The sequence below is a fragment of the Vulpes lagopus genome, chromosome 16, assembly GCF_018345385.1.
Source record: "Vulpes lagopus strain Blue_001 chromosome 16, ASM1834538v1, whole genome shotgun sequence".
In the NCBI taxonomy this organism is placed as follows: Eukaryota; Metazoa; Chordata; class Mammalia; order Carnivora; family Canidae; genus Vulpes; species Vulpes lagopus.
In genome coordinates this window covers 31208941-31235252 of record NC_054839.1, presented here as the reverse complement: position 1 = coordinate 31235252, position 26312 = coordinate 31208941, and the positions used below count along the sequence as shown (strand labels likewise).

At 42.9% G+C, this 26312-nt stretch overlaps 1 protein-coding gene across 1 annotated transcript; it reads right to left on the bottom strand.

Moving 5' to 3' along the window:
* Window positions 1-10614: 10614 nt before the first annotated feature.
* KCTD12 (potassium channel tetramerization domain containing 12) lies at window positions 10615-17295 on the bottom strand. Its single transcript, XM_041731201.1, has one exon. The coding sequence runs from the start codon at window positions 16723-16725 to the stop codon at window positions 15742-15744; it is 984 nt and encodes a 327-aa protein (XP_041587135.1). The 5' UTR covers window positions 16726-17295; the 3' UTR covers window positions 10615-15741.
* Between the last annotated feature and the right edge of the window lie 9017 nt (window positions 17296-26312).

The window sequence follows — 26312 nt, the reverse complement described above, 5'->3', positions numbered from 1 at the left end:
CCCATCCAGGGGCCCAGCTGTTGTATGTGGAAATGTGCTGATGAAACTAAATTGGGATTCTAGAAAATGCAAATCAAATTGTGAGCAAAATTACTGAAACACGCCAGCCCTCCTTTGAAGCATTATAGACCAACCCAAGAAAAATGACTAATGTGTAATAATACACAGTCCTGACAGGAATCATAAGCTAGGAAGGAAGTTGCATGGAAAATAATAATAAAGAATATTAAATTGCTACCAGGCCCTGCCAGAGACAAATGAAAACGGAGTAGATTCTCACCAGTCACTTACTCAATCCCTTTGAAAATGTCCCAGGAATCTGCAGACAAAGAATGCTTTCACGCATATTCCCTTTCTGCTAAAAAGGAATGTTTTCTCAGGAATGTTTCCACACTGGAAAGGGCAGATAGGAGATGCCCCTCTGAAAAGGAGTCGCCCTTCTGGCCAGTTCATCATCCTTCCTTGGGCATTGAGATAACAAGCTGCTTTTATCAGCTACCTGTAGAGAAAATTGTGCACTTTCCCCAAGATATACAGTTTGACAGAATGGCATCCTTCTCTTTCCTATACATATAAAATATGAACTAAATTTTAATTGCCCATAAAACTTAATATTATTTTTATTCCTAAGTGATTCCTCTTCATCAGAAGGTAATTTGAAGACTTTCTGGAAGTTTAAAGGCAAAGCTCAGTCATTGGCCACTAGTAAGAAGTGAGCCCCTGCCTGCCCAGCTCTGCCTTCCCCTGTAAGTAAAACCCAGCCTCAAGCTCCTGGCATCTACGCCAGCCACCAGCAACCTGCACGCATCCCTGAAAAGGACAGGTAGCAAAACTCCAGAGCAGAGGACAAGTAGCCCCTAATCAGACGGCAGCTTATTTCAGTTTTGTTCTAATTGCCCTATTTATTCCTCCATGACTTTATGGACCTATGAAGACAGTTGCACATAAGAAACATTTAGAAAACATCTATAAACATAATTGACATCTCAAACTCTCTTCCCCCAAACGCCAATTGAATTGGTCTGAGGTGGGGCCTTGGTATCGGTAATTTTTTTAATGCCCTAACTGTAATGTACAAGCAGGTTTGAGAACCCTTGTTTTACTTGCTGGCTTCTGTTACTTTTTACCAGTCATGTCTTCCCAGAGTCTTGTCCACATTCACCTACCCAGGCCCACCATATTTATCCACTTCTTTTCTAGGGCCATTTAAACTTCACTTTGCTGCCTGAAGCTATGGTACTGTCTTGCCCTTCTCCAGACTTGATACATTGCCTGGCAAGACTTTCTGTTCAATTATTTTCCAGGTCTTGGCTTCTCCTGGCTTGCCCCAATGCAACACCCACCAAGATCACAAAAATACCTTAGCAAGAGTCTTTCTACCCACCATTCATCTCCCTCCTTAACTTTAACCCATGCAAAATCTGACAAGTCACATATCCCTCTCCTCTTGGAACTCTGTAACAGTCAATACCTTGGTCCACATTTAAACCAAATGCCTTACCAGGGCTATACCTTTGCCTATCTATACATTCAGGATTATCCCCATGTAGGGCCAAATAACTCTTTGTTGTGGGAGGCTATCCTGTATGTTAATAAGATGTTTAATAGTGTCCCTGGTTTTTGCTCATCAGATGCCAGTAGCACCCTTCTCCCAACTGTGACAACCAAAAACATCTCCAGACGTGGCCCATCCTGGGGAGGGGAAAGAAGTACTCCAACCCCCTCCTAACTGAGAACCACTGCTCTATCTGTATGTCTAACCTCCCAAATTACTTCAATTGAGTTGGTTCCTCTGCCATCTGGTATATATATTCTTCCCAGTATTAATTTTCACCCAAATTTACAATCCATCATTCTGAAGAATCTTCTTCCTCCGGAGTTGACAACCCTCAGCTTTGATTCACTTCCTAAATGATGCGAACCCCAAAGCAGCTAAGACAGATAATCAATCACATCCTCTGGTCATCCTTAACCCTCCTGTTGCAGATGACCATTGGGAAAATTCTGTAGAAAATATCCCAGTAGAGAGTTCTGATATCTCCTTTAGATCACTACTTTGATTTTCCATTACGTAGCTTTGGTGCATACAGACTGGCCTTATGTTGAGGCACCTGAGTGGCTCAGTCAGTTAAACATCTGACTTCAGCTAGGTCAGGATCTCAGGGTTCTGGGGTTGGACTGTCTCTCACTCAGTGGGGAGTCAGCTTGTGCCTCTGCCCATCCCCCTGCTCTTTTGCTTTCTATTTCAAATAAATAGATAATCTATATTAAAAAAAAAAAAGATTGGCCTGATGCTATAAGCCCTGCAAACACTAAATGAATTTATGTAATAACAAAAATGTTAACAGAACATAGATCAGGACTTTTCCTTTTTTTTAGATTTTATTTTTAAGTAATCTTTATATCCATCATGGGTCTCAAACTTATAACCCTGAGATCAAGAGTTGCATGCTGTACCTACTAAACCAGCCAGGTACCCCAGATCAGGACTTTTCTTAACATTAAAAATGCTAAGTTGATTCCTGACTCTAAATGCTCTTACCCTCCTGAACAATTATTTATTCCTGCCTCTGACTTGTGGAATGGAAATTGTAATGTTCTTGCAAAGCCCTTTGAAATTCCAAATGGGGTGGAATTTCATTTCAATTTGAGTACCAATTCTTAATTATTTGAGCTAATGGAGAGGGACAAAGCACCAAAAATAGAATACTCATATAATACAAATTTAAGCTCATACTGATACAAACATGCATTCTCAAATTTTCAGAAATTAAAAGGTTACCTAAAGTTATTAGGTTAATTTTATTGAATGATTCATAACTCTTCCAAATGAAGAATTGCAAATATGTTTAAGCATTATATTACTGGCATATGACAGCCAGAAGAGCAACTTTCCACAGTTCTTCATTATAGTTAGAGGTGATTTCAATATCAACGTTGTTTTCGCAGCTTTATATTAGAATTTTTATTCTCATCATAATTTTCTATATTTTTCAAGTTATCTTCATGAAACTCATATTATTTCTATTGTGATAAAATACACATACAGAAAATGTACCATTTAAACATATTTTTAAAGGATTTATTCATTTATTTGAGAGAGAGAGAGAAAGTGTGCACATGTGCAATGGAGGGAGGGGCAGAGGAAGAGAATCCCCAAGCTTACTCCCCACTAAGCACAGAGCCCCACACAGCCCCATCCCACAACTCATAAGATCAAGACCTAAGCTGAAACCAGAGTTCCAACACCCAGTCAACCCAACCATCCAGGCACCCTCCATTTAACCATTTCTAAATATCCAGTTCTGTGGCATTAACTGCATTCACATTGTTGTGCAGCCATCACCATCACCTGTCTCCAGAACTTTTTTTATCCTCTCCAACATCACAAATTTTTAACAGATAGCCAGCCCTTCCCTTCTGTCTACTAATGATCTGCTAAATATCATTTTAAGTTAATTTCTGGTAGCTCTTATTGCAATAAAGGTAAGTCTACTAAAATAATCATTTTAAAAAACAGGATTTATATAGGCTTATTAATTTGACTTTTCTATAGAAAAAGAGAATTCATGTCTTTTCATAGTTATACTTCATACATTCTCACTACCCAATGCTTGACTAACCCCGTTTTCTCACCATTTCCCTTTCAACACTCCAGGGGAAATTAACATGTGCAAGAGCTTCCGGTTGCTTCTAACAGTACATGGAGCACAGGGTTGTTGACTAGAAAAGGATGGTTTTGTATCTGTAAAATTAAAAAGTTATTTTTGACAAATATACTTCTTTTTGGTTAAAAAAATATTATGGACATTGCTTATAGAATACTAAAATAAAAGCATGCTCATCTGGGGATTTTTATTTTGTTTTGTTTTTCTTTTTGGGATGTGTATCTGTGTGTGTGTTTTAAGCCTTTGGCTTTTAGACTAAATCATTTTTGGTTTAACAGATGCAAAGTGTTAATTACTAAGGAAGACAGAAGTTCCCTAAAGCCTTATTAATAAACTTTATTTTAGTTTCCCATAGCCTAGCTTTATTAATACAGTTTATTTTAGCTATACATCTCTTATAACTGCTATGGCAACTTCTTTGGAGCATAAACACTACCCAACTATAACAAAATTCCAAATTTTGGATTAAGGAAAACATTACTACATTTTTTTTATTATTCATGAGAGACACAGAGAGAGTAGAAACAGGCAGAGGGAGAAGAAGGCTCCGGGTGGGGACCCTGATGCAATACTTGATTCCAGGACCCCAGGATCACAACCTGAGCCAAAGGCAGGCGCTCAACCACTGAACCACCCAGAACCCATTTTACATTGTTTTTATATTAGACCTGCAGACTCTCATTTTCTGAGAGACAAAGACTGAAATGGATGGCGTTGAAAATCACTAAGCATATCTCCAAGATCTATGTCTTTCACAGAACCACTGACAATAATCCTCCTAGCACTCTAGCTCTCATTTTAAAACTTCTCAATAAGGAAACTGCATATCACAATTTAAAAAGTGAGTCTCCCGGGCAGCCCCGGTGGCTCAGCGGTTTAGTGCTGCCTTCAGCCCAGGGCCTGATCCTGGAGACCTGGGATCGAGTCCCATGTCCGGCTCCCTGCATGGAGCCTGCTTCTCCCTTTGCCTGTGTCTCTGCCTCTCTCTCTCTCTCTCTCTCTCTCTCTCTCTAATAAATAAATAAAATCTTTAAAAAAAAAAAAAAGGCCCATAGAGGCTATCTCTTAAAAAAAAAAAAAGTGAGTCTCCCATAGTTTCTCACCATGGCGTGTGGCAATTTTAACTTCAGCATTTTTAAAGAGATGACTGACTTCCGTCTTTCTGCTCTTTCTTAATGATCAGTTGTTTGCTGTAACTAAATGAGAGTTAATACTGTCCTTTAACTAGAGTCGCTGGCAGATTTATCAATTACGTCATAAAGCATAGTGGATCAAAGACAAATGTCAAAGGTTTCAAGCCCCAAAGACCCTCTTCATCTGCTAGATCCAGAAACTAAAACAAAGCATTGGTTTTCCTACTTATCCCCAAACTGACTCAAACCTAGAATTAAGCTATAACATGAAACTAGTTTTGAGAATTCTTCTAAGATACTGGGAGAAGGAGACTATTCATTCCAGAGGAGAAATACAGCAACAATATAATACAGTTTCACTGTTATTTGTCATAGTTCAGGCTGCTGTAACAAAAATGCCTGGTGTGCAGGGCCCGGGGGGGGGGGGGGGGGGGGGCGCGGTGCACACAACAAACATGTTGTGTCCTAACATGGTGAGAAAGACAAAGTTGCTCTCTGGGGTCTCTTTTAAAAGGGGCACTGATCCCATTCTTGAGGGCTCCACCTTCATGAACTATTCACCTCCCAAAGGCCCCACTTAGGAACACCATCACATTGGGTGGGGAGAGTGGTCAGGATTTCAACATACGAATTTGGGGAGGACGTAAACATCCAGTCTATAGCATTGTTGCTGTTTCTTATAATTTAAAAGTAACACTCCCAGATTGAGCAGGCAAAACTTTGGCCTAATAGCAGTGGTTCTGACATTAGCTCATGGAAAGTACTTAACACTTGGAACACACATGGTTCTGTGCAGAAAGAAAAACAGCATGCCCACTATTGTAAGGTCAGAGCATCACTGCACAGATCATTTTTTTAATTCCTTGCAACTGTCATTTTAAAAACCCACAACCCTCATCAGCAAGAACATTTGGAACAGTATACTCCAGTGTTCCAGGGAGGTCAAATTTCTTTCCTACAACTCTTAAGAGGCACCTCTTGAAACTTTCCAGTTAAGATTTTGAAAACTTGTAATAAATAATAGCCCTGGAAGAAAGTCTACAATATGGCTCTCAGTGAACTTGACTTTCATCGGAAAATGCAAACACTGTCAAGATTCAGGATTTTGGAAAACTGCCACCTAATAACTATTCAAAATAAAATACCCATATTAGTTTAGCTCTTTTCGTAATCTCTGACTTTCAAGTCAGATAGAAGGAGAGTCATTTTTATTTATTTACGAAACTAGAGTTAAAATTTCTCAAAAAATACATATAAAGAGAGATTATTGATTCTTAGTAGTGTCACCAAAAACAAGTAAAGGGCAAATTTTCAGTTAGTTCTTTTTCTCCCTAATAAAAAAGAATGAATTAACATTAGCATTCATTCACTTATTCAACAAACTTTTATTGATGATCTATTATGTGCTAGGTCTGTGTTGAGTGCCTGAGGCAAATAAAAAGAAATAAATCCCCCCCTTCCCATAAATGGGCAAATCAATGTCAAGGTTTAGTGAAGATTAAAACCACACCATGTGGGGATTTACCCCAAAGATACAGATGCAGTGAAACACCGGGACACCGGCACCCCGATGTTTATAGCAGCAATGTCCACAATAGCCAAACTGTGGAAGGAGCCTCGGTGTCCATCAACAGATGAATGGATAAAGAACGTGTGGTCTACGTATGTAATGCAATATTCCTCAGCCATTAGAAACGACAAGTACCCACCATTTGCTTCAACGTGGATGGAACTGGAGGGTATTATGCTGAGTGAAATAAGTCAGTCGGAGAAGGACAAACATTATATGGTCTCATTCATTTGGGGAATATAAAAAATAGTGAAAGGGAATAAAGGGGAAAGGAGAAAAAATGAGTGGGAAATATCAGAAAGGGAGATAGAATGTGAGAGACTCCTAACTCTGGGAAACGAACAAGAGGTGGTAGAAAGGGGGGTGGGCGGGGGGTGGGGGTGACTGGGTGACAGGCACTGAGGGGGGCACTTGATGGGATGAGCACTGGGTGTTATTCTGTATGTTGGCAAATTGAACACCAATAAAAAATAAATTTATATAAAAAAATAAAATAAAACCACACCATGAAGTAGAAGCAAGCAGCCCAAGTCACCAGGGAGGCTAAAATCCAAGTCAATGGCCTTCACATTCCACTCCCTCTGAACTGTGTGGTTTCATTCAATGCTTTTCAAAGACAGATAAAGGCTGCAGAAGAAAATATTCTTCTGTCCTTTCCCTTCTATCTACAGAAAGTAGGGCTTGCTCTAACCCTTAGATTCTTTCCCTCACCCACTTGGAAAGTAGTAGAATGGAGAGAGAGAGAATGAATTAATGAGGAACAATTTGTAAAGAACTTGGGAAATGTTGTCTGTTACTAAAACAAAAGGGAAGCCCAAATAACTCATCTTATAATCTGTCATTACTGGGCTTCATCGTTTTTTTGTTGTTGTTGTTGTTCTTATGCTTTTATCTCACTTGCACTACAGCTTTGCACATAAATGAATAACAAGACAACATGTATTCCATCAGGTTGGGACGGTCATCACTTCTCCATTCTAACCAAGAGCAATAGACCTCTTCTTCTTAACCTTCTCCTCCTCCACCCATGTCAGGGCAAGTCCAGGGGAACATCCCCATCCCCCATCTCTGATCCAGAAGGCCCCTTACCCCCTTGGATGTCCAAGTTTGACATCGCCTACCTCCAGCATCCTCTCCCTCCCTCCCACACCATTTCTGGCTCAGTAGTCCTATGCTTCATCTTTTTCACTTTGAAAGACAAGAGGAAAAATCATTCTCAGTAGCTATTAAGTGTATTTAAAAGAATTGTGGGGGAAAGGTGGTGTTCATAAAACTCCAACTCTGCAAAGTATATATGACCTGACAGCGCTAAGTGTTCCGGGACTTCTGGTAGCATCAGAAGTAAAGGCCCTTAACCTGGCCAGTTTACCATCTTGCTCTCCACTGTTAAAGATAAAGAAAACATACCTGAAATATGTTGTGTTGTGTTGTGTCTCAAATATATTGGGAACTAAATGAGTGACAGTTGAAGCTGAAAGGTTGAGTTGATGTTTCAGAGTACTTACACTATAACAGATGCTCAGTAAAGTGCCTATTGAATAACTAGGTCTCTCAAAGACTCCACAGTGTGCCTCTTGATTCTCAGACCTAGGGATTAACAGAAGAGCTCCTCATTTGGACATGGTGCTCCCAAAATATTGCAAGCAAATCTCATAGAAAAACTGTGTGGCTTGAGAGGTTCAAAGAGAGGAGAAAGGGGAGTAAAACCTTACTTACACTTGCAGCCAGGTGCTCTGCATGTGGCTTAATGCACATAAATCTGACCCCATACACAGCTGCCTAACTGGCTTCTAATCCCTTCTGCCCACCAAACCATTGCCACAGAGCTCCAGTGGTCTTTGAAAAAGTGGCTTTTTTTTTTTTTCTTATTTCACACCTTAAGATTCTTCAGTAAACACTAAGAATGAACTAACATCCATATCTTTTAACATGGTATTTGAGGTTCTGGCTGTCACTGCCACTCCAGCTGTTTTGTTGGTTGGCTGGTTGGCTGGTTGGTTTTTGGTTTGTTTGCCAAGGGTGGGGGACTTTTTTTCCCCCCAGTGAGGTTTTGGTTCTGTGTCCAGGTCTTTGCTCAGGAAGCTGGCCTGTGCTTAGGAGGCCCCTCCTCCTTCCTCTTCTTTACCTTTCCCCCTCACTTCTGGCACCAACTCCTCCAGGAAGCTGAAGGCTGAGTTAAGTACCCCTCTTCTTTCTCCAGCAATTACTCAGACTATCCTAGCACTGCACTTCCAAGTTCTTATTTGGCTCCCTTCTAACGCTCAGTGCTTACTCATTCTGGCACCTTACTCATCAGATTGGCACAGTCTGGCACACAGTGGGTACTCAAGAGATTTTGAATAAATGAATGAATGCTGGATGACTGTACGTGGGAAAAAGTTGCAGCAGCCAAGCTAAGAATTCATGGCTTAAAGTGGCCCCTCAATGCTTTCTTTCTACCTCGCCCCATAGGCCACTCTTTGGGGGATCTGTGATTGGAAAGACAGGTGCATTCTGGCCCCAAAGGACCACTGACTGACCTTGAAACTTCTTATGTGAGCAGAATAAAGCTGAGAATTTAAGAGATTAACATTTTCTCTAAACTATTCATCAAGAAATAAGCCCAGCAGAAGTTTTCAACCCCACCAAGTCGTTAATGACAGAGGATGGCAAATGGTCTTGAAGATTCTACAAGTTCAGAGTATCTTTAATGTTTATAGTTCTGTCTTTGAAACTCTTGCAATTTTATCATTTTTTCCATAAAATGAAACAGATTTTTGTAAATTATCTGCCAGTTAAATGACTTAATTTCCCAACTCATACACACATCTCCCAATGAATCCTACCATTTCCATAGCCACTACAGAAGAAAATAGCACCTACAGGTGATTTCTCTCTTGACATCACTTGATATAGAAAAGACGCCTATATTTCCATATATGTGAAAAGATATTCAGTATAGCACTCTCTGGAGTAAAAACACAAAACCTGAAAATTTAAATGCCCATCAAGAAAGGATTGGTCAAATTAGTGACAGCACATCTAGACCCATCATGTACATTATCATGTACATTATCACGTGGCTACCAAGGAAAATGAGGTAGATCATTGCTACATGTTCACTCAGGCACTGCAAGAACTCCAGAATGTGTGATTCAAAGAAGAAAGCAGGGCAGGTATAATTCCTACTGAATAGAAAAAAAGGGAGGAATATATATATTCTCTGCAAAAACACACCTCTTGGGAAGAAGCCCCTCCAGGGGTTACCAGAAGAGGGAGATTTACTTATTATGTACAAAAATTTTCTTAAATTTTCCACATAAACTCTTCAAAAAACAAATGGTTTATGTGTGCATTTATACTTAAACATGCATACTTTCAAAAGGAAAGCTATCTAGAGGAAGTACAAGCAAAAGCAAAGAGGAAGGGCAAAGCCCCGCTCACTCTCCACATGCCACTCCTGGCTTCCGGTGCCACAGCCCAGCAGACCAGGCTGCTGGCACTGCCTTTAGCTGGGTGATTTCTCAGTCTGGAAAGCACTGTGCTCTTTCAAGAGGAGGGACACCAATGATGGAGGGGATGCAGGAAAGAGACCCTATAATAAAAATGCAGCTCCTCTTCCAACATTCTTTGGAATTTTATCTTTATCAATTGTACTTGTAATTAGGGCGTGTCTCAAAGCTCCTGTTTCTTTTTCCCTACCAAAAAAAAAAAAAAAAAAAAAATCATTTTCTGAGAGAGAGAGAAAAAAAGAATGCCCACCTGAGTGTGAGCCAGGGAGGGGCAGAGAGAGATCAAAAGAGAAAGAGAATCCACACTGGGCATGGAGCCCAACACTGGGCTTGATATCAGGGTCCTCAGATCTTGACCTGAGCTGAAAACTGAAGTTGTAAACTTAACACACTTAACCATCCAGGTGTGCTCTCCCACCCCACCCCAAACTTTAAAAGGTATCTCTACCTTCATTCCCCATTTCAAAACAATTTGCATATGCTGTTAAGACTGAGGTCAAAGAAAATGTGAAGGACTCTTCCTCCACATTGAATACTAACCCCCCCTGACAACAGGCATTCTCCACAATAACCTCTGGGGGAAGAGCCTGTTCACTTCTGGCCAAACTGACCAATTACCCAGTGAGGAGTCCTTCTGATGGCATAATGCTCATCATCGCCACTGGAGCTCCCAGTGGTCCCAGTACTTAACCCATTAAATGAAATCAGACCAGTGTTCAAGCCAATCCATATTCAGGAGCCAAAAGGAATAATTAAAGGAGTGAATGTTTTATTCCTTAGTGTTTAATAGAATACATAACAAGTCACATAATCAATGATTCATTACTTCACACACAGGGAAAACAGTATCGAGTAGGCCTATTATACAACTGGTTGTGAATGGAGAGAACAAAAATCTCTAGAGCATTTAGAGAGTTGAAGAAATTCTCACTTAAAGTTTGAGCATGTCTGAAATATCTTTTTTAAAATATAGAGGGATTTTTTTTTTCTTGGCTTTCTGTTTCGTTAGAAAAGTCTGATAATCGTTACAATTTTTTTCTCCTTTCCCCTTCTATTTTGAGAAAATGGCTCGTGATATGTATCACTTAGCATATAATGTTTTCAACAATTGCATAATCCCAGAGAGCTTTGTGGGAATCTTACATTGTTTAGCAGATAAGAGTTTTTCCAGATGTAGGGAAGAATTTAAAGAATATATAGTTTATGTCTTCAAAATTAACATCCACAATGGACATCTTAAACTTTTGTCATTAAATGTCACTACTGATGTTTGAGTGGTCATAAAAGAACTATCATTAGTATTCAATAGTAATAGCAAAATTCACCTGCCTATAAAGTCACAAAGACAGTTGTATAATAGTTTACATTACAATTAATGTTGTAATTAAACTACATACCTCAAAATACATTTAAAATACAAAAAACTTGGCCTGTGGTGGGGGGGGGGGACACACAAAATGTATAAGGTGACAAGAATTCTTGGTCAACTATTCATCTTCCTACCACACAAGATTAAACTCTAAGTAAATAGTCTGCTTGGATTTCTTCCATCTAAGGGCCCCAGTAGAGAATTTAAATCTTCAAATTCAAATATGTTTATATTTTTATTGTCCAAAATTGTGACAAAGAAAAGTTAACTTCAACATAACTTGTTTCTGGCTCTAGGAAATCCTATATCAGGTACTACAGCCACTGAAAACCCAAGAGTATTTTATTTATTCTCAAAAGACAGACTTAACAACTAATTCAGTTTTAAAATGAGTTATAGTAAGGAAAAAACAACAAAAGATCCAAAGGATTTACTCAGCTAAGTTTACATTAAAAAATAATCAGTTTACTATTTTAGAAATTTAAGTCAATTGAGTAAAGTACTTACGATTGAGACTATAAAAGAAATTCTTACAGAATTCAACCCCTCCAGTCAATACTTTTCCAAATACTTGCACTATAATTTAGCATTTTTCATGTGGAGTACAAAAATGTTTTGAACATTAGATTAGAATTTACCATAATTTAAAAAGTAAAAAACTATCAAAGCTTCACCTTACATGGCTTCAATGTAATAACATTCCATGGAAAATTCCAATAAAAATTGGAGTATGTTATGAGCATCGCCAGTCACCCATTTTTGTCTGAGAATTTAGATTATGCATTTCCTCAGAGAAGCAACAGGCCCCATATATGGATCTGGTTTGAAAGAGAAGACAATTTTGGCTAGTATTACAAATTTTCACTTTGCTATCAATGCCAAAAAAACAAAAAACAAGAAACACAAGAATAAAAACAGTACTGAAAGGGAAAAAAATTTCTAAGTCTCACATCTCCAAGGAATATTTTTCACAACATACAATTTGAAAAAATTAGACTGAATATGGTTTGTGATATACATGTATTAAAAATAAGCAACTTACTCAACACCTGGTGCAAAAGCATTGAATATGGTACCTGTTTTTTTTAAACCACTGTCAACAATTCTTTTTTTTTTTTTTTTTAATGAAATTTGTTAAACCTCATGTCATTCACTTGTACTTAGGAACCAAATGGTAATTAAAGCCATGACATAAGTAAATGCATGCTATGGTGGGTCAGCTTAAAGCAGTCCTAATTATCTGAATAATTTACGACATTCTCCCAGGTTATGTGAATGGTATCTTTGGAGGGCTTACACGTACGGACCCCTCAATACCCCGTCCAAACTCAGAGGTGACAACTCTACTACTTTGTAAACCACGAAGGCTCCTTCTGTGGCCCACAGCACAGAGGAGAAGGAACCCAAAAGTATCCATGCTAAGTCCCTCTTGCCACAGTTATATTATCCATCTAGTGTAGAGTTTCCCAGCCAGTCTTTACTTTGGGCTAACAGTAGAGTATTTTCATTTTTCGACTGTCAACTTTAGAGGTGACAGTCAACCATAGGAAAAGAAGTCAGTTTAAGGTCTCCACCCATTTGAATTCCCAGTCTTTCATGGAATGAAAGGGGTAGGGGGAGCACTGCAGGGCAGCCAGAGTGTGTAAGGAAGTAAGATCTGTACGCCCAAAGAAGTGCAGTAGTTCAACTCAAAGTTTTACAATATAAAATCCGTAAGACTTGAGTGGCATAAACAAAACTTTAGCAGTTTCCCAGGACTCCCAGAGCTGTGCAGTTTTAACAAGGAAAATAAGAATCCCAGTGTCTTGCCATCTGTCAGTGGTTTTGATCTGTCCTAAGATGTTGTCAAGCATGTGCTTTTTTGTTGCATGATCTAATAGAACAGCATAGAGGGTGGAGAAATCTCCGACACACTCTTTTGTTCAGAAAACAAATTTGCTAAATCATTTTGGGCTTGAAACAGATAAGTTCTGTTGTACTACCTACTCTGAGAACACACCCAACGTATAAGCGAACACAACTTCCTGGATTTTTGCTTCCATTTCCCTTACAATTTCAGTCTTTATACATAAAGCTAACTTTATCTTTTTAAAAATGTAACTCCAATGAAAAGACTTCAAATCTTTCTGTTTACCAATTAAAAAAAAAAGAATTAGCGGGTTAAAAATACAGGTACCTTGATTTTAAGTGGACAGTTAACTGACACATTATTAGTATATAACTAGTAGCCAAGGAAAAAAGTATGGAGCAAACTCTGTTTTATAATGATGTATTTTTTTTTCCTAACCCAATGTCCCCAGAGACAAGGATCTAAGAAACTCATGAAAACATGTTGCTTTAGTATATACACCATCTGATGCACGTTAATTGGGGGGGGGGGGGGGGTAAGTATAGCAAATTTTTTAGCATTAGTAAATTAATTAAAAAACTAAATGATTCGTGTAAAATGCTTATATATGGTATATACAGATTGGATCACATGAGTCTAAGAATAAAACTTCCCATTCTTAGTATCTGTTATGGACATAGTAAGATTACAGTACAAGATTCCTTTTTAAAAAGAAGAAAAAATAGGACTAATTTGAACACTGAAAACGACCCTTACAAAATCTTTAAAAACATACTTCAGAGAAACTGCTGAAACTAATGAAAAAAGAAAGGCTTCTCCGTCATTACACAATATCCAAAGGAGCCTCACAGCATGAAAGACAAGGATTTACTTCCCTTCACCTAAGGTGTATATAGGATATGCAGTGGGAATTGATTCCACTGGAGTAAAGGTATAAGGCAACCGGGTCTCCTTCTGTTTCTCTTGCATTTACCTAAAACACTACTTTATTGCTCAGCCCACTTGTAAGTACTTTTTTTTTTTTTGCCTTCTTTTAAAAATATTTCATTGTATAGCTATCTACAGATGGGCAGCTTGGGGCTTCTATCTCTGCAGCTCTGTCACTCAAAAAGATTCCACCTTAATTTCAACCAATCTGCATGAAAGAAGTGGCATTTTCAGGTTTTCGGGTTTGCCCAGAAGTCAACATTGGCTGGGCAAGAAGAAATCTGAAGTTTAAGCAACCAAAAATCAAACATTTTGCTCGTTACTAGATCTTAAAATCAAGACTTATAATCAACAAGAAGATAAAGTTCAAAAAAAAAAAAAAGAAAAAAGCTAAACTTAAGTTCAAAAACTACTGGGTAACTCTTTGGTTAGGTTATATAAGTATCAGCAACTTCTAAGTTTAGGACTCAAAACAGTTAGTTCAATAAACTGCCAGATAAGAGTAAATCTGTTCTTCATCTTTATAAAATGCTTTGCATGTTTTTGTGTACTATTTTTTTTAATGTGCGTGTACTCAAACGGATGGCACAAACTTCCAACTTCCAAATAATAAATGAGTGTGTCTGCTCCTCCCTTCCCACCCCTTCATCCCTCCTTTCCTCCCTCCCCATCCCACCCCCCCAAGTCTTACGAGCTAAAGTCCTACTGCCAATTCACTGCAAGAATACGGGCTTTCCTAATCCCCACGACGTGCACGACTCCCCAGCTCCGTTTGCAGTCACTGCCAGGTGACTTCCCGCAGCGCTCGGTGACCCGGGCTGCCTGGGCCGGGTCGGAGTCCGCAATCTTCCTCCCTCTCGCCAATCCCGCGGCCTTGCCGACCCGTGGAACTAAAGGCTTCCTGGCGCTGGAGCCAAGGGGAAAGGAGGCGTCCTCACGCGGTGGGGGGGGGGGGTAGGGGGTGGGGGGGGGGGGGGGGTAGGGGGGGGGTAGGGGGGCGGAGGGGTAGGACTTTCTACAAGTTTAAGCCACAGGCGAAGACCTTTCGTGGTGCATGGAAAAGATTCGATCCTTCGTTGTGCCAGCACTAGGTTCTTTTCCTACGTCCTACCTATAACTTATCAAAACTTTATGCATTTGTAGTCACTGAACCGCCTCCACGGGATCCCAAGTCCAGGTCCAGAGTCTTCCATCCAGCCCTTTAAAAACTCTACCTTTAAAGAAGGCCAGAGGGCTACTACGTGACGACCTTTTAGACCCTGACTACTCCCAGACAGTGCTCTCAAGTCTGATCTCTTACACCGAGCATCAGTCGAAAGGGCTTGGGAGGTCAAGCGATCTTCTACACGCTGGACAGGGGTCCAATCGGGTTCTGAACGACTCTGCCAGCCCCAGGTACTTGGTGGCTTTGTGGCCACGCTGCCCCATTAGATCCAGGCCGAGGGACCGTCCAGGGGAGGGGCGGCTTGAGGCAGGGGGCAGAGGAAGCGCTGGAGGGGGACATCTGGGCTCTCGGTTAGCGGGGTCCAAAGAAGCCGAGAGAGGATTTGCGGCCGCAGGTTCTCAAGTGGGGGGGGGGGGGGCGGGGGGGGTGTGAGTGGGCCTGGCCCAGCTACTGAAGGTGGGAGACGCGGGAGCGGGCGGGCGTGGGGCAGGAGGGGCGCCCTGGAACGCTCCCCTGGGCAGGCAGGACGGGGACGGGCGCGCTGGGGTCGCGAGGGGGGGCTGGGGAGCTCACTCCCTGCAGAAGACGTACTCGGTGTAGCTGGTCCAGATCTTGTCCTCGCTCTGGTCGGTGCTGCTGGCGAAGGCGCAGGTGCCCGTGGAACTGCACGCCACCATGTGGAAGCCCGACTCGGACAGCTTGTCGAAGGCCTGCTCCAGGAAGTTGAACTTGAGGTAATAGCGCGAGGTGTAGCGCTCGGGAGGCCGGTCGGGGTCCCGGCTCTCGTTCAGGGTGTCGCCGAACACCTCCTTGGCCAGCGACGTCTTGCCGCACACGGTGATGCGCGCCACTCGCCGGAACTTGGCGTCTGCCTGCGCGTCCCGCCCGATGGTGTAGGAGCCGCGGTAGCCGATGGTGATGTAGCCCGAGCGCCGGCTGCCGTCCAAAGACTGGGACGGCGTGAGCAGCGGGCCCGCCGCACCCCCGGACGGGCTGCGGCTAGCCAGCTCCAGCGTGGGCGACGGCGCCCCGGCCGACGAGCCCTCCTGCTGCTCGGGCTCCGCGCAGCCGAGCGGCAGCAGCTCGTCGCCCAGCGAGCCCTCCTTCTGCACCCCGCGCCGCGAGTGCGGCGGCGGCGGCCCCGGGCCGGGCTGCTGGGGCGCCCCGAGGCGGCGCACGAGCTCCGGCAGCTCGAAGTACTCGGCCTCGCGCTGCAGCCGGCTGCGCTCGGGGAAGTAGTCGGGCAGCACGAGCTGCAAGTCCCGCAGGTAATCCAGGATGTAGCGGAAGAGGAAGCCGTCTCGGTCCAGAAAGAAGCGGCCTTTGCTGTCCCGGGCCAGCTCCTGCGGCTGCTGCTGCGTGAACATGCGCCAGAGCAGCGAGTCGGGCACCGACACCACGGTGCAGCGCCGGGTCACATACACCTGGCCCCCCACGTTCAGCTCCACGATATCGGGGAAGAGCGGCGGCTCCGCGGAGGAGGACGAGGAGCCGCTGCCACCCCCGCCGCCACCCCCGTTGGGTAATCCACGTGTGCTGTCCGCCAGAGCCATGGCAGAGAGGTGGCGGGTCCGGGTCAGCGGCAGGGAGCGGGGCTGCGCGCCGAAGCCGCCGCCGCCCTCCCCGGACGCTAGCTCAGCCGTGCGCCCCGGCCGCCGCCGCCGCCGCCGCCGCCGCGAGCCGCGCAGAGCCCCGCGGTGCCGTGCGCCCCCGAGGCCCCGTGCGCTCCGCCCGCCTCCCCCGCGCGCTCCAGGCGAGTGCAGGGGCTCGGCCGGCGCGCGGCTTAAGTAGAGCCGCCCGCCCGGGCGCCGCGGCGCGCAGGAGGCGTGGGCGGCTGCGGAGCGGCGGAGCCTTGCTCCCCGGGCGGGAGGGGTGGGGGACGGCGGAGCGGGGAATCGATTTGCATCCTAAACGCTGACGCCGCGCCCGACTGCTGGCTCCACCCCGGCTCGCGCGCGCCGGGGCGCCCCGACTCCCCCGTCGCCCCACCTCCACCCAGCCCGGCCCGCGCGCTGCAGCGCTTCCCGCGCCCGCCCAACTTTCTTCCCCTCCGAGGTGGGCCGAGCCTGGGACGGGCCGCCTCGGAAGACGAGCTTCCTTTGGAGGGGCAGTCAGGGCGCCCGCTCCCCCTCCCCACCCCGCCTGCCAGGAGGACCTGAGCCCCCCGCCCCCGGCCCGGGCGGCAGAAGTGCGCGGAGCCCGCTGCTCTGCACCCCGGAGCTGTGGCGCTGCCCTAGTCGGCTGGCGAGTGGCTGAAAGTTCTCCAGAGAGACCAAAAAGAAAAAAAAAAAAAAAGTGGAGGGACTCAGGGGCCGCCCCAGGGTGGAGGCGGCGAGATACTGCTGAGGTTAACCGGTAGTCTCCAAAAAGGCGGAGACACAGAAAACTAACCCGGGTTTCCAGCCGTAGAACTGTCACCGGTAGTTTCTCTGCGGGGGGAAGAGGCAAACGCATTGGCGGGAGACCTCGAGGTGGGAAGGGATGAGCTGCAGCGGTGACGGCACAACTTGGGCGCGCTACGGGAGCCCCTCGGTGGCGCGTTCCCCGGAGGGTGGAGGGCGCGGCCTCCTCCCGTAGCGCCCTCGAGGCCGAAGTAACCGCTCGGCCTCCCTCCCGGCCCCTTTCAGCCTTTGGTGAATCTCGCCTTCAACCGAGATGTGATGGATGTGACGTAGTCAGGAAAGCCCACCTGTCAGCCCCCGCGAGTTTACCCTCCCAAAGGTCCAGGTGCGCCTCCCCTCCCGCGCGCCTGGGTCATTCCAGCCTGTTCTCTTAGGTGCCCTCTAGTCTCGGGGCCTCCTCCGTACTTTTGAAGGCCCTCTGTGCTCCCCACCTGGCTTGCTGTAACTCCTCCCTCCACATTTGCATTCACCTGGCACCCTGCAGCCTGGAGGCACAGGCTTCTCCCGCACCCCCCACCCCCACCAGCCTTCCCTGGCTTCCCAGGCCGAGGAGCCCCGCGGATGGCGCCCTCCACGGCCCAGCATGACAACGCCCAACACATCCTGAAATTTCTTTTTTTTGTGAGTGATTATCTGACCCTGACTTTGGTAAATAAAATAAGGCGGTACCGAGCACTACAGAAAGAGGACGGGAGAGAGGGCGGGGCAGGATGTTAAGAAATCACCGTGCCAGTGAATATTTGTTGTGCGCCGCGGTTTGCCAGGGCCAGGGAGTGAAGAATGCGAGGTTGAATAAGATCCATAGCTCTTTCCCTGTAGCCCAGGAGGCAAAGGGTCAGAAGTCTGAGCGGTTGTCAGATGAGTTGCAAGTACAGACGGTCAATCAGAATAAATCAGGGGAGATCTTTGTTCTTCATAATAATGTTTACCCTTTTGTGTAACTACCCAATGAGCTTTACAGTCTTCTCACGGGTAAGTGTCATTTTTACTTTGAAATGTTTATGTCTTCTGAACAATTATCTCATTCATGTCAGAGTGCTGAAATATGATCAAGCCCCAAACCAGCTCACTTAATTGCAAGTACAGATTTTGATACTGAATATATTTGACCACTCTTTTTCTGTTTGTTCTTTGGGATAAATAATAGATGACACAAAAGTTCCAAATTCCAGTGCTGAATTTCTAGGTGGTTGTGCTACTATCTGGTATATCAGTATCACCAGCCTAACAAAACCAGTCTCTTTTCTATAAATCCAAGAAGAGTCTTCTTTCTGTACATATTTTTATATCAATACTTTGTTTATTGTACCAGCAAATCCTTCAGTTCTGCCTTTAAAATCCTTTAAAATACTCCCAGACTATTAACAGGTTTCCACACCTCCCTGTTACCATCCTGGACCAAGCCACCCGTCATCTTTTACCTGGATTATGGCATTGGTCTCCTAACTGCATCCTCTTTTGTCCCCTACAATATTTTATCACCAGAACAAAAAAGACGGATCCTATCATAACCTAAATCAGATCATGTCTCTGCTCAAAGCCTCTCAGTGGCTTCCCATTTCACAAAAAAGTAAAAAACAAGCTACAGGTTTGGAGCTGCCCCACTAGCACCCCTCCACCCATCTGCTGCCACTCACCCAGGAATTTGCTAGCTTTCTCTGGACTGCTTTCTCAGGACCTTTGTACCTCCTGTCTCCTTTGCTAAAACACTTACCCTCTCCCACCTTATCTTCTTCAGGTGCCTCCCTCCTCACCTTCTTCAGGACTCTGCAGAAAGACCTTCCCTTGATCACTTTATTTAATATAGGACATCCCCACCCAAGCAGCTTTCTCTTCTCTGTTTTTTGTTTCCCTGCCTTAGAATGCAAACTCCAAGAGCTCAGAGAGTTTGCCTGATTCATTACCGCATCCCCAGTGCCACTCTAGAATAGCAGTGGCATACAATAGGCATTCAGTAAGTATCTGTTGCTCACTGGCTCGTTGGACCAATATGCATTAAGTGCCTATGTTCCAGGCAGTGTTAAAATAATCTCTGCCCTCTTGGAGCTTACAGTCTTGTGAGGAAGACAGATAATAAGTATATAGATAGGTAAGTCCACGTTAGGTAGAGATAAATGCCAAGAAGAGAATCATGAAATGAGATAGAGGGACTGAGAGTGCAGATATACTTTATATAGACTGCCTGGGAGGGCCTCTCCATGAAAGTGACACTTGAGCTGAATAACAAGAAAGAGAGAGGGGCACCTGGGTGGCTCAGTGGTTGAGCATCCGCCTGTGGCTCAGGTCATGATCCCAGGGTCCGGGGATCAAGTCTCACGTTGGGCTCCCTGAAGGGAACCTGCTTCTTCCTCTGCCTATGTCTCTGCCTCTCTCTCTGCGTCTCTTATGAATAAATAAATAAAAATATTTATTTTAAGAGAGAACCATGGGAAGTTCTGGAGGAAGAGCATTCTAGGCAGAGGGCAAAGCAAGTTAAAGGCATCTAAGTAAGGAATGAGTTTGTCCATTCCACAGTAGACGTTTAACTATAGTTACCATCTGCTTATATCCTGTGAATCTTCAAAGTACCCTTGACCAGATGGTTATAAGCTCAAATGTGAGAGATACTGCATGCCTACACACAAGCAGCATACTACCTTTGTTCTCTACCAGCTGGCATAACCTGTTCATCTGCAGGATGCCATTGGTATTTCCCTATTGAAGTCTAAGTTGTGTATGAAACAGGTGATCTGAGACTAACAGAATACTTTTCTGGTCAATTTGCTATATTGTATTTCTTGTCTATTGGTTGGTATCATGAAATGAAAGAGGAAGTATAATTGGGGAACTTTAATGCTGGGACTTAAGGGTCTGAGTGTTTATGGGGGAAGGGAGGGTCATAACTCTGGCTTCTTGCATATGTTAAACATGCTTATGGTAAGGGAGGACATGGGAAATCGCCAGCCCTATGTCTAGTCTCAATACAGTTTCTGGTGATGGGCATTGTTCCTTTGCAAGTGACTTTTTGGACTTTCCTAAATAAGAGTGCTTTGTCCTTTTATCCTAAAAGGGTATTGGAAACATCTCTGACCTACATTCTCATCTGATTCGTATCTCCTCCCCCACCTACCACCTTCTCATCCAGCCAACTTCCCACTCCAGCGGGTTCCCCATGCACTTGGTAAATATTCTGCACACTCAAATCTTTAGTGTGCAGGAATGAGGATGGTTATGAGAAATATAAAGTTAAGGGGAGGAAGAGCTGGGTGAAATGAAGTGAGCGCCTCAGAGGATCGAATGCATTTAACATACAAATTTAACATAAACGATCTGTAAGCCATAAAACACCATTCAAGTGTCAGAACCACGATTTTCCACTGCCTGTCACAGTGCCTGACAAGCCTTCCCAATAAATATCGAAGGAATAAATGGATGGCAAAAACATTGAAGTGAATGCTGTGAGGGAAGGGGAGAAGAGATAGGATCAGAAATTGTCCCAAACAAATGTTTAGTTCATTTATCATCCTCCCAATGTGTGAGTCCCTTCTGTTCACCGCCTTTAAAATTCATTGACTTGTTGCTTTTGGAAGAAAAAAAGAATGGGATACTGAAGTTGAAGTAAATCAGGGAATAGAGAGTCTTAATAAAGACTCAGTAAAATATGCACCAATAATCTAATCCTTAAAATAGAGAGAGAAAATGTTCAATGAGGGAAATGGCCAAAGTATTGGGCCGAGATAATGAGGGAAATCCCAACATTACTATGATATGACTTTTATACTTGATAGAATCAAACACATAAAAATTAATAATGTTGGAAATTTTTAATTTTTTATTTCCATATCCTTATCAGCAGTAACTGAGACTCTTCCCAGAAACAAGTACTATAACAGCAGGCATCCATATAACACTTATTAGGTGCTGACTCTGTTAGATCTATCCATGGATTAGCACATTTAATCTATGTGGTTAGTACTTAACTACCCAAGTTTTAGAAGATCATATGAGCAAACGAGGAGTGGTGGAGCTGGGATTTGAACCCAGGCAATCTGTGTTTAGCATTGATCTCTTCAATGCTGCATTTTCCACTCTCTCACTTCTACAAATGCTTTACCTGTATGAAAAAAAATGGTTCTGTTACTTTCCCCACTTTACCAATGAGGAACCCAAGGCAAAGAGAGGTTAGTTAACTTGACCAACATAATGCAGCTGTTTATCCCTGCTAGGGGCAGAAATGGCACTCACGTCCATGTGCTAGTGAGCTACAGGAGTGATGCTCAAAAACTCAAAGTAGCTACGGTGAAAGACCTAGGATTAGGAAGGAGAGAAGTCCTGGACTCTCACTTCTGCCTTCTATCAATAGCACAGTCTTGCCTCCAGTAGACATCTCCAAGGACCTATTTGCGCCCACAGACAGAATGGACTCACTATTGTCCTACTTTACTCCCAGCCTAGTCCTACACATGATAAATAAGATTTGATTCCTGGCCTTCTAAAATACCATAAAGGTTTGCAGAGCACCAGGTTCTTAGTACGTTTACTATGATCTAATTAACTCTAGACAAGGATAAAGTGAGTCAGTGAAAACTGCTGAGATCCAGGCTCCAGTATTCAAAAGCAAGCAGTATCCACTGGTCTTCTGGGGCTTGTGAAACTGAAAAAATGTATCCTACTGATGGCTTTACATATCAAACTGAGCACAGAAATAACTGGACCTCACACACTCGAGTGATTCTGGGATATCTCACCAAGGCTAATTATTAACATCACTGATGTTTCCCAAGAACTTGGAGGCCTTGGTTTCAGATTGTGGTACTTCACCTGAAGGTTAACTATGAGTGAGTTATCACATTCTATTCTACTTGCTCACTGTTCTGAGCGCTTTCATACTGTCAGCTTCACTTGATTATCACAACAGTGTCGGCGGGTGTCATCCAACAGTGTCACAAATGAGGAAAGAAGTTCAGAAAGGTTAGGTGACTTCCACCACCCCTCAGGTAGCAACAGAATGCAAATGGTGTCTCTCAGGTAGCTGAATGCAGGGCAGGGTTGCCAACAAATGCTTCCTGACTCAACATTCAGTGCTCTTTCAGCTCTACAGCAGCTCTGTCAAATCTACTCAATTTAACACCCCACATGAGGGTTGTCATTCAAAATAATCACCTTGGAGACTATATGCTTATTTGAGAAATGTCAGAATCACTCACCATTTTTGGCATATCAGTTGAGGAATATTCTTCAAAGCCAGTTTACACAAGAACATCATTGCGTTACTTTATACTAATAACAAATTTGGGGTCAGTTTCTTTTTACAAGGCTATAAAACAAGGAACCTCGCTGCAAAACAGACCCATGTGTCTGAGAATAAATTAGGACTAAGCCAGTTTTCACGAGTGTGAAACTAAGGTGATGATTACCAGGTATTCACCTTTTGACACTGGGTTTTAAGGATCTCATCCCCAGAGTTCTCTATATATGAATAGTATTGAGGTTAGGTTATGCAGAAAAGAAGAAGGGTTGATTCAACCACAGAGATTTTAATATGTGGTTCCGGAAAGTCTGCATATTTCACTGTGAGGTTTGGACAAGAAGCCAAGCCACTGGCTAGACTGTAATGGGCGACTTCTTATATAATTGTAAGATCATTTGTTTGATATAATTAAGTGGGGGAGAGGGACCTTTCCCTAATTTGCTTTCCAGTTACTGCGGAAATATGCATGATATTTCACAGTAGGGAAATGGCCTCAAACTCTGCTAAACTTTAAAATGATATTGCCTATTATGATTTATGTTTAGAAAGTAAGGTTCTTTTCTTCAAGTATAGGTGAGAAAATCATACACTTTGCAGTTGGATGAACCTATATTCTTCTCCTGGCTTTGTTATTTGAAATCTAAGATTTGGGGCAAAATTATTTAAATATTATGAATTTCAGCTCTTTATCTTAAAATGGCGCAAAAATGCATGCCTTGTTGGACTCTTGTGGATTAAATGTCATTTCACAGTGTCTGGCATATAACGGGCACATTATAAACCTAAGTTTCTACTGCCACCTTCCCATTCCTGTCTCCACTGCGCTTCTATAATCCAAACAGTTTCTTGCTGATTAGGCTTACCTTGAGAGTTTTATTACTTTTTCTCTTAGATAACATCTCTCATAGTATCCGTAGTGTCTAAAATGGGCAAGATCAATGGCATTTCATCTGCTGTTGCCTCTTCTTCCCAGAAGTCAGTCATTTCCAACATAAATTTGCTCACTGGTTCAAAGATTTAGTCAAAATCTAGACAGCTTGGAAGTTTCCATTTTGGAGCTTATTTGTCATCCTAGACTTTGCAACTTGGATGACAATTAATAAAATAGCTTAGTTTTATTCCGAACTAAAAGTTCAGCCATTGGCAACATCTAGGAAGGAAAGTCTAGGTAGCAGTGGACAGAGGTAAGGTGCCATAAAGGGAGTCTAAGGGAACTCCAGGTGTTCTTAAAATCCAAAGACAGTGACTTCCTCTCTGTGCCCAACTCAGGAGCCTAAACCAGGAAATGATAAAGAACCAAGCCTGAAGAGGGCAGGGCAGGAAGAGCACCAACCCAAATGGCAACTGTGATATTGCTCCACAGCTCACTTGTGTACACTGCAAAGGAAACAGAAATATTACATCATTGTAGCAGGTATTACTAGAAGAGATATCAACAGTATAAAAGAAGTTTAGCTCCTCTTTACATTGCATTCAACATCCCTTTAAATATTAATAAAGCACGTGCTATGAACCTGATCTTGCCGGAAGTGACAATGGTTCCATAGGTCCATGGCCCATGAGAATCTGCACAGTATCAGAGTGAATGGGGCCATCAAGACTTCCGTATGTCACACAGGAATATAATAGGGAGGGAAGCTATCTTCCTGTCTCAGGGTTCTCCAAAGGAAAAATAGGATGGATATCTAGATCTTACCTAAATATATATCATTTGATAGATAAAGGAAAAGATTGATTTAATGAATTAGCTCACTTGATTGCGGGGGCTGGTAAGTCCAAAATTTTTGTGTGTTGGAAACCCAGGCAAGGTTTGTGTTACAGTTTTGAGATGGAATTCCTTCTTCTTTGGGAAACCTCAGTGTTTTGTTCTTTTGATCTTCCATTGATTGGATGAGGCCCATTTACGTTATGGAAGATAATCTCCTTTACTTAAAACCAAATAACTGTAAATGTTAATCTCATCTTCAAAATACCTTCACAGCAATATCTGGACCAGCATTTGACTAAACAATTGGGCACCATATCCTAGCCAAGTTGACCCAAAAAATTAACCACCACACTTTCCAAACAATGTCGTATTACATGAAACTGAGCTTCTTTCAAGGAAAGATGGCTGTCCATCAGTAAGAAGCCACAGCTTCATAAGCTATAAAGAACTGATACTGCATTCATGTTAGTGTAAGAACATCTGCAATGACAAGTTTAGCCCTCTCAGTCACTTATTCTTATGACCAAGTGCTCTTCAGAGCCCAAGCTATTTGTGAATAGAGTTGCTACAGTGGTCTCACTCTCGACTGTGTAGCTTAGGGACAGGAGAAAGCCCTCTACTATATTTACAGGCCATAAACACAAGTAGACTAGGTGTGTGGATACACTGCACTGTATCTAAATGCTTCTTTATTAATGAAAATATTCATTATAATTAATTCATCTATTATGTATCATTTATTCATGACTCTATTAAGGAGACATGATGAGATTATAGAGGAAGAAAGCATCTCATAAGTAATCTGACAATGCCCATTCTCCTCCAAAAATCACTTTTCACACCCACCTATGTACCTCTCTCTTTAGTCTCTAGGCTGTTTATGAACAGAATGTTAAATGATTGACCTTTTCTACCCATGAATGAGAGACAAACCAATGTTCTGCTTTCTAGGGAGAGAGAAAAGATAGTTCCCAGAAAGCCAAGACTAGACACTTGACACTCCTCCTCCAAAAAATTCCAGGATGGATTATTAAATAGATTGTATGGGCTTTTTAGAGAGAGGAAGAACGACCTCTGGAAACAATAGGAGTTCACCTCAACTGAGTCACCACTAACAAAATACTTTTCCCTCCTAGGCTGCATTGCTAATCTCATGCAGTGTAGTAATACTGTATCACAGTATATTATATTTTTACAAGATATTTGACAGCTCAATCACGATATCTTTTTGGACAATTTAGGGAAAGATAGGCTGTATTTTAATATCAATTACATGGGCACATTTTTGTTAAGACAGGTCTATTCAAGATTGTTGATGAATGGAATAATGTCAAACTGAAGAGAAAGAAGAACAACGTTCTGTTTTAGCTCTTTTCTACTCAACTTTTCTCAGCAAATTAAATGAACATATGAGAATCATGTTAACAAAATTTATAGATGACACATATCTTGCGGGGCTTACTAATCCAACAAATATAGAATTAACACTTAAAACCATCTATATAAGCTTCAGTAACGAAACAAATAAGAGAGAAAGTAATAGGGATAAATGTAAAGTCATACAGGTGCTTAAGATGCAGCTTAGCAAAAGTTCATTTGAAAAATTATCTGGGACTCTGCATCCATTCCAAGTTCAGGAAGCCAATAAGATGGAATATCTGTAGCACGCACACACACACACACACACACACACACCAAATACAATAGCTTTTAAAAGTTGAAATGAGCCTAGAAATTATTCAAGTCAAATCCTTCATTTTACAGAGAAAAGCTGAGCATGCAATCATAGAAACACAATAA

Excerpts from the sequence above, each read along its gene's own strand:
- KCTD12 (XM_041731201.1), bottom strand. The coding sequence starts at position 16,725 with ATGGCTCTGGCGGACAGCACACGTGGATTACCCAACGGGGGTGGCGGC.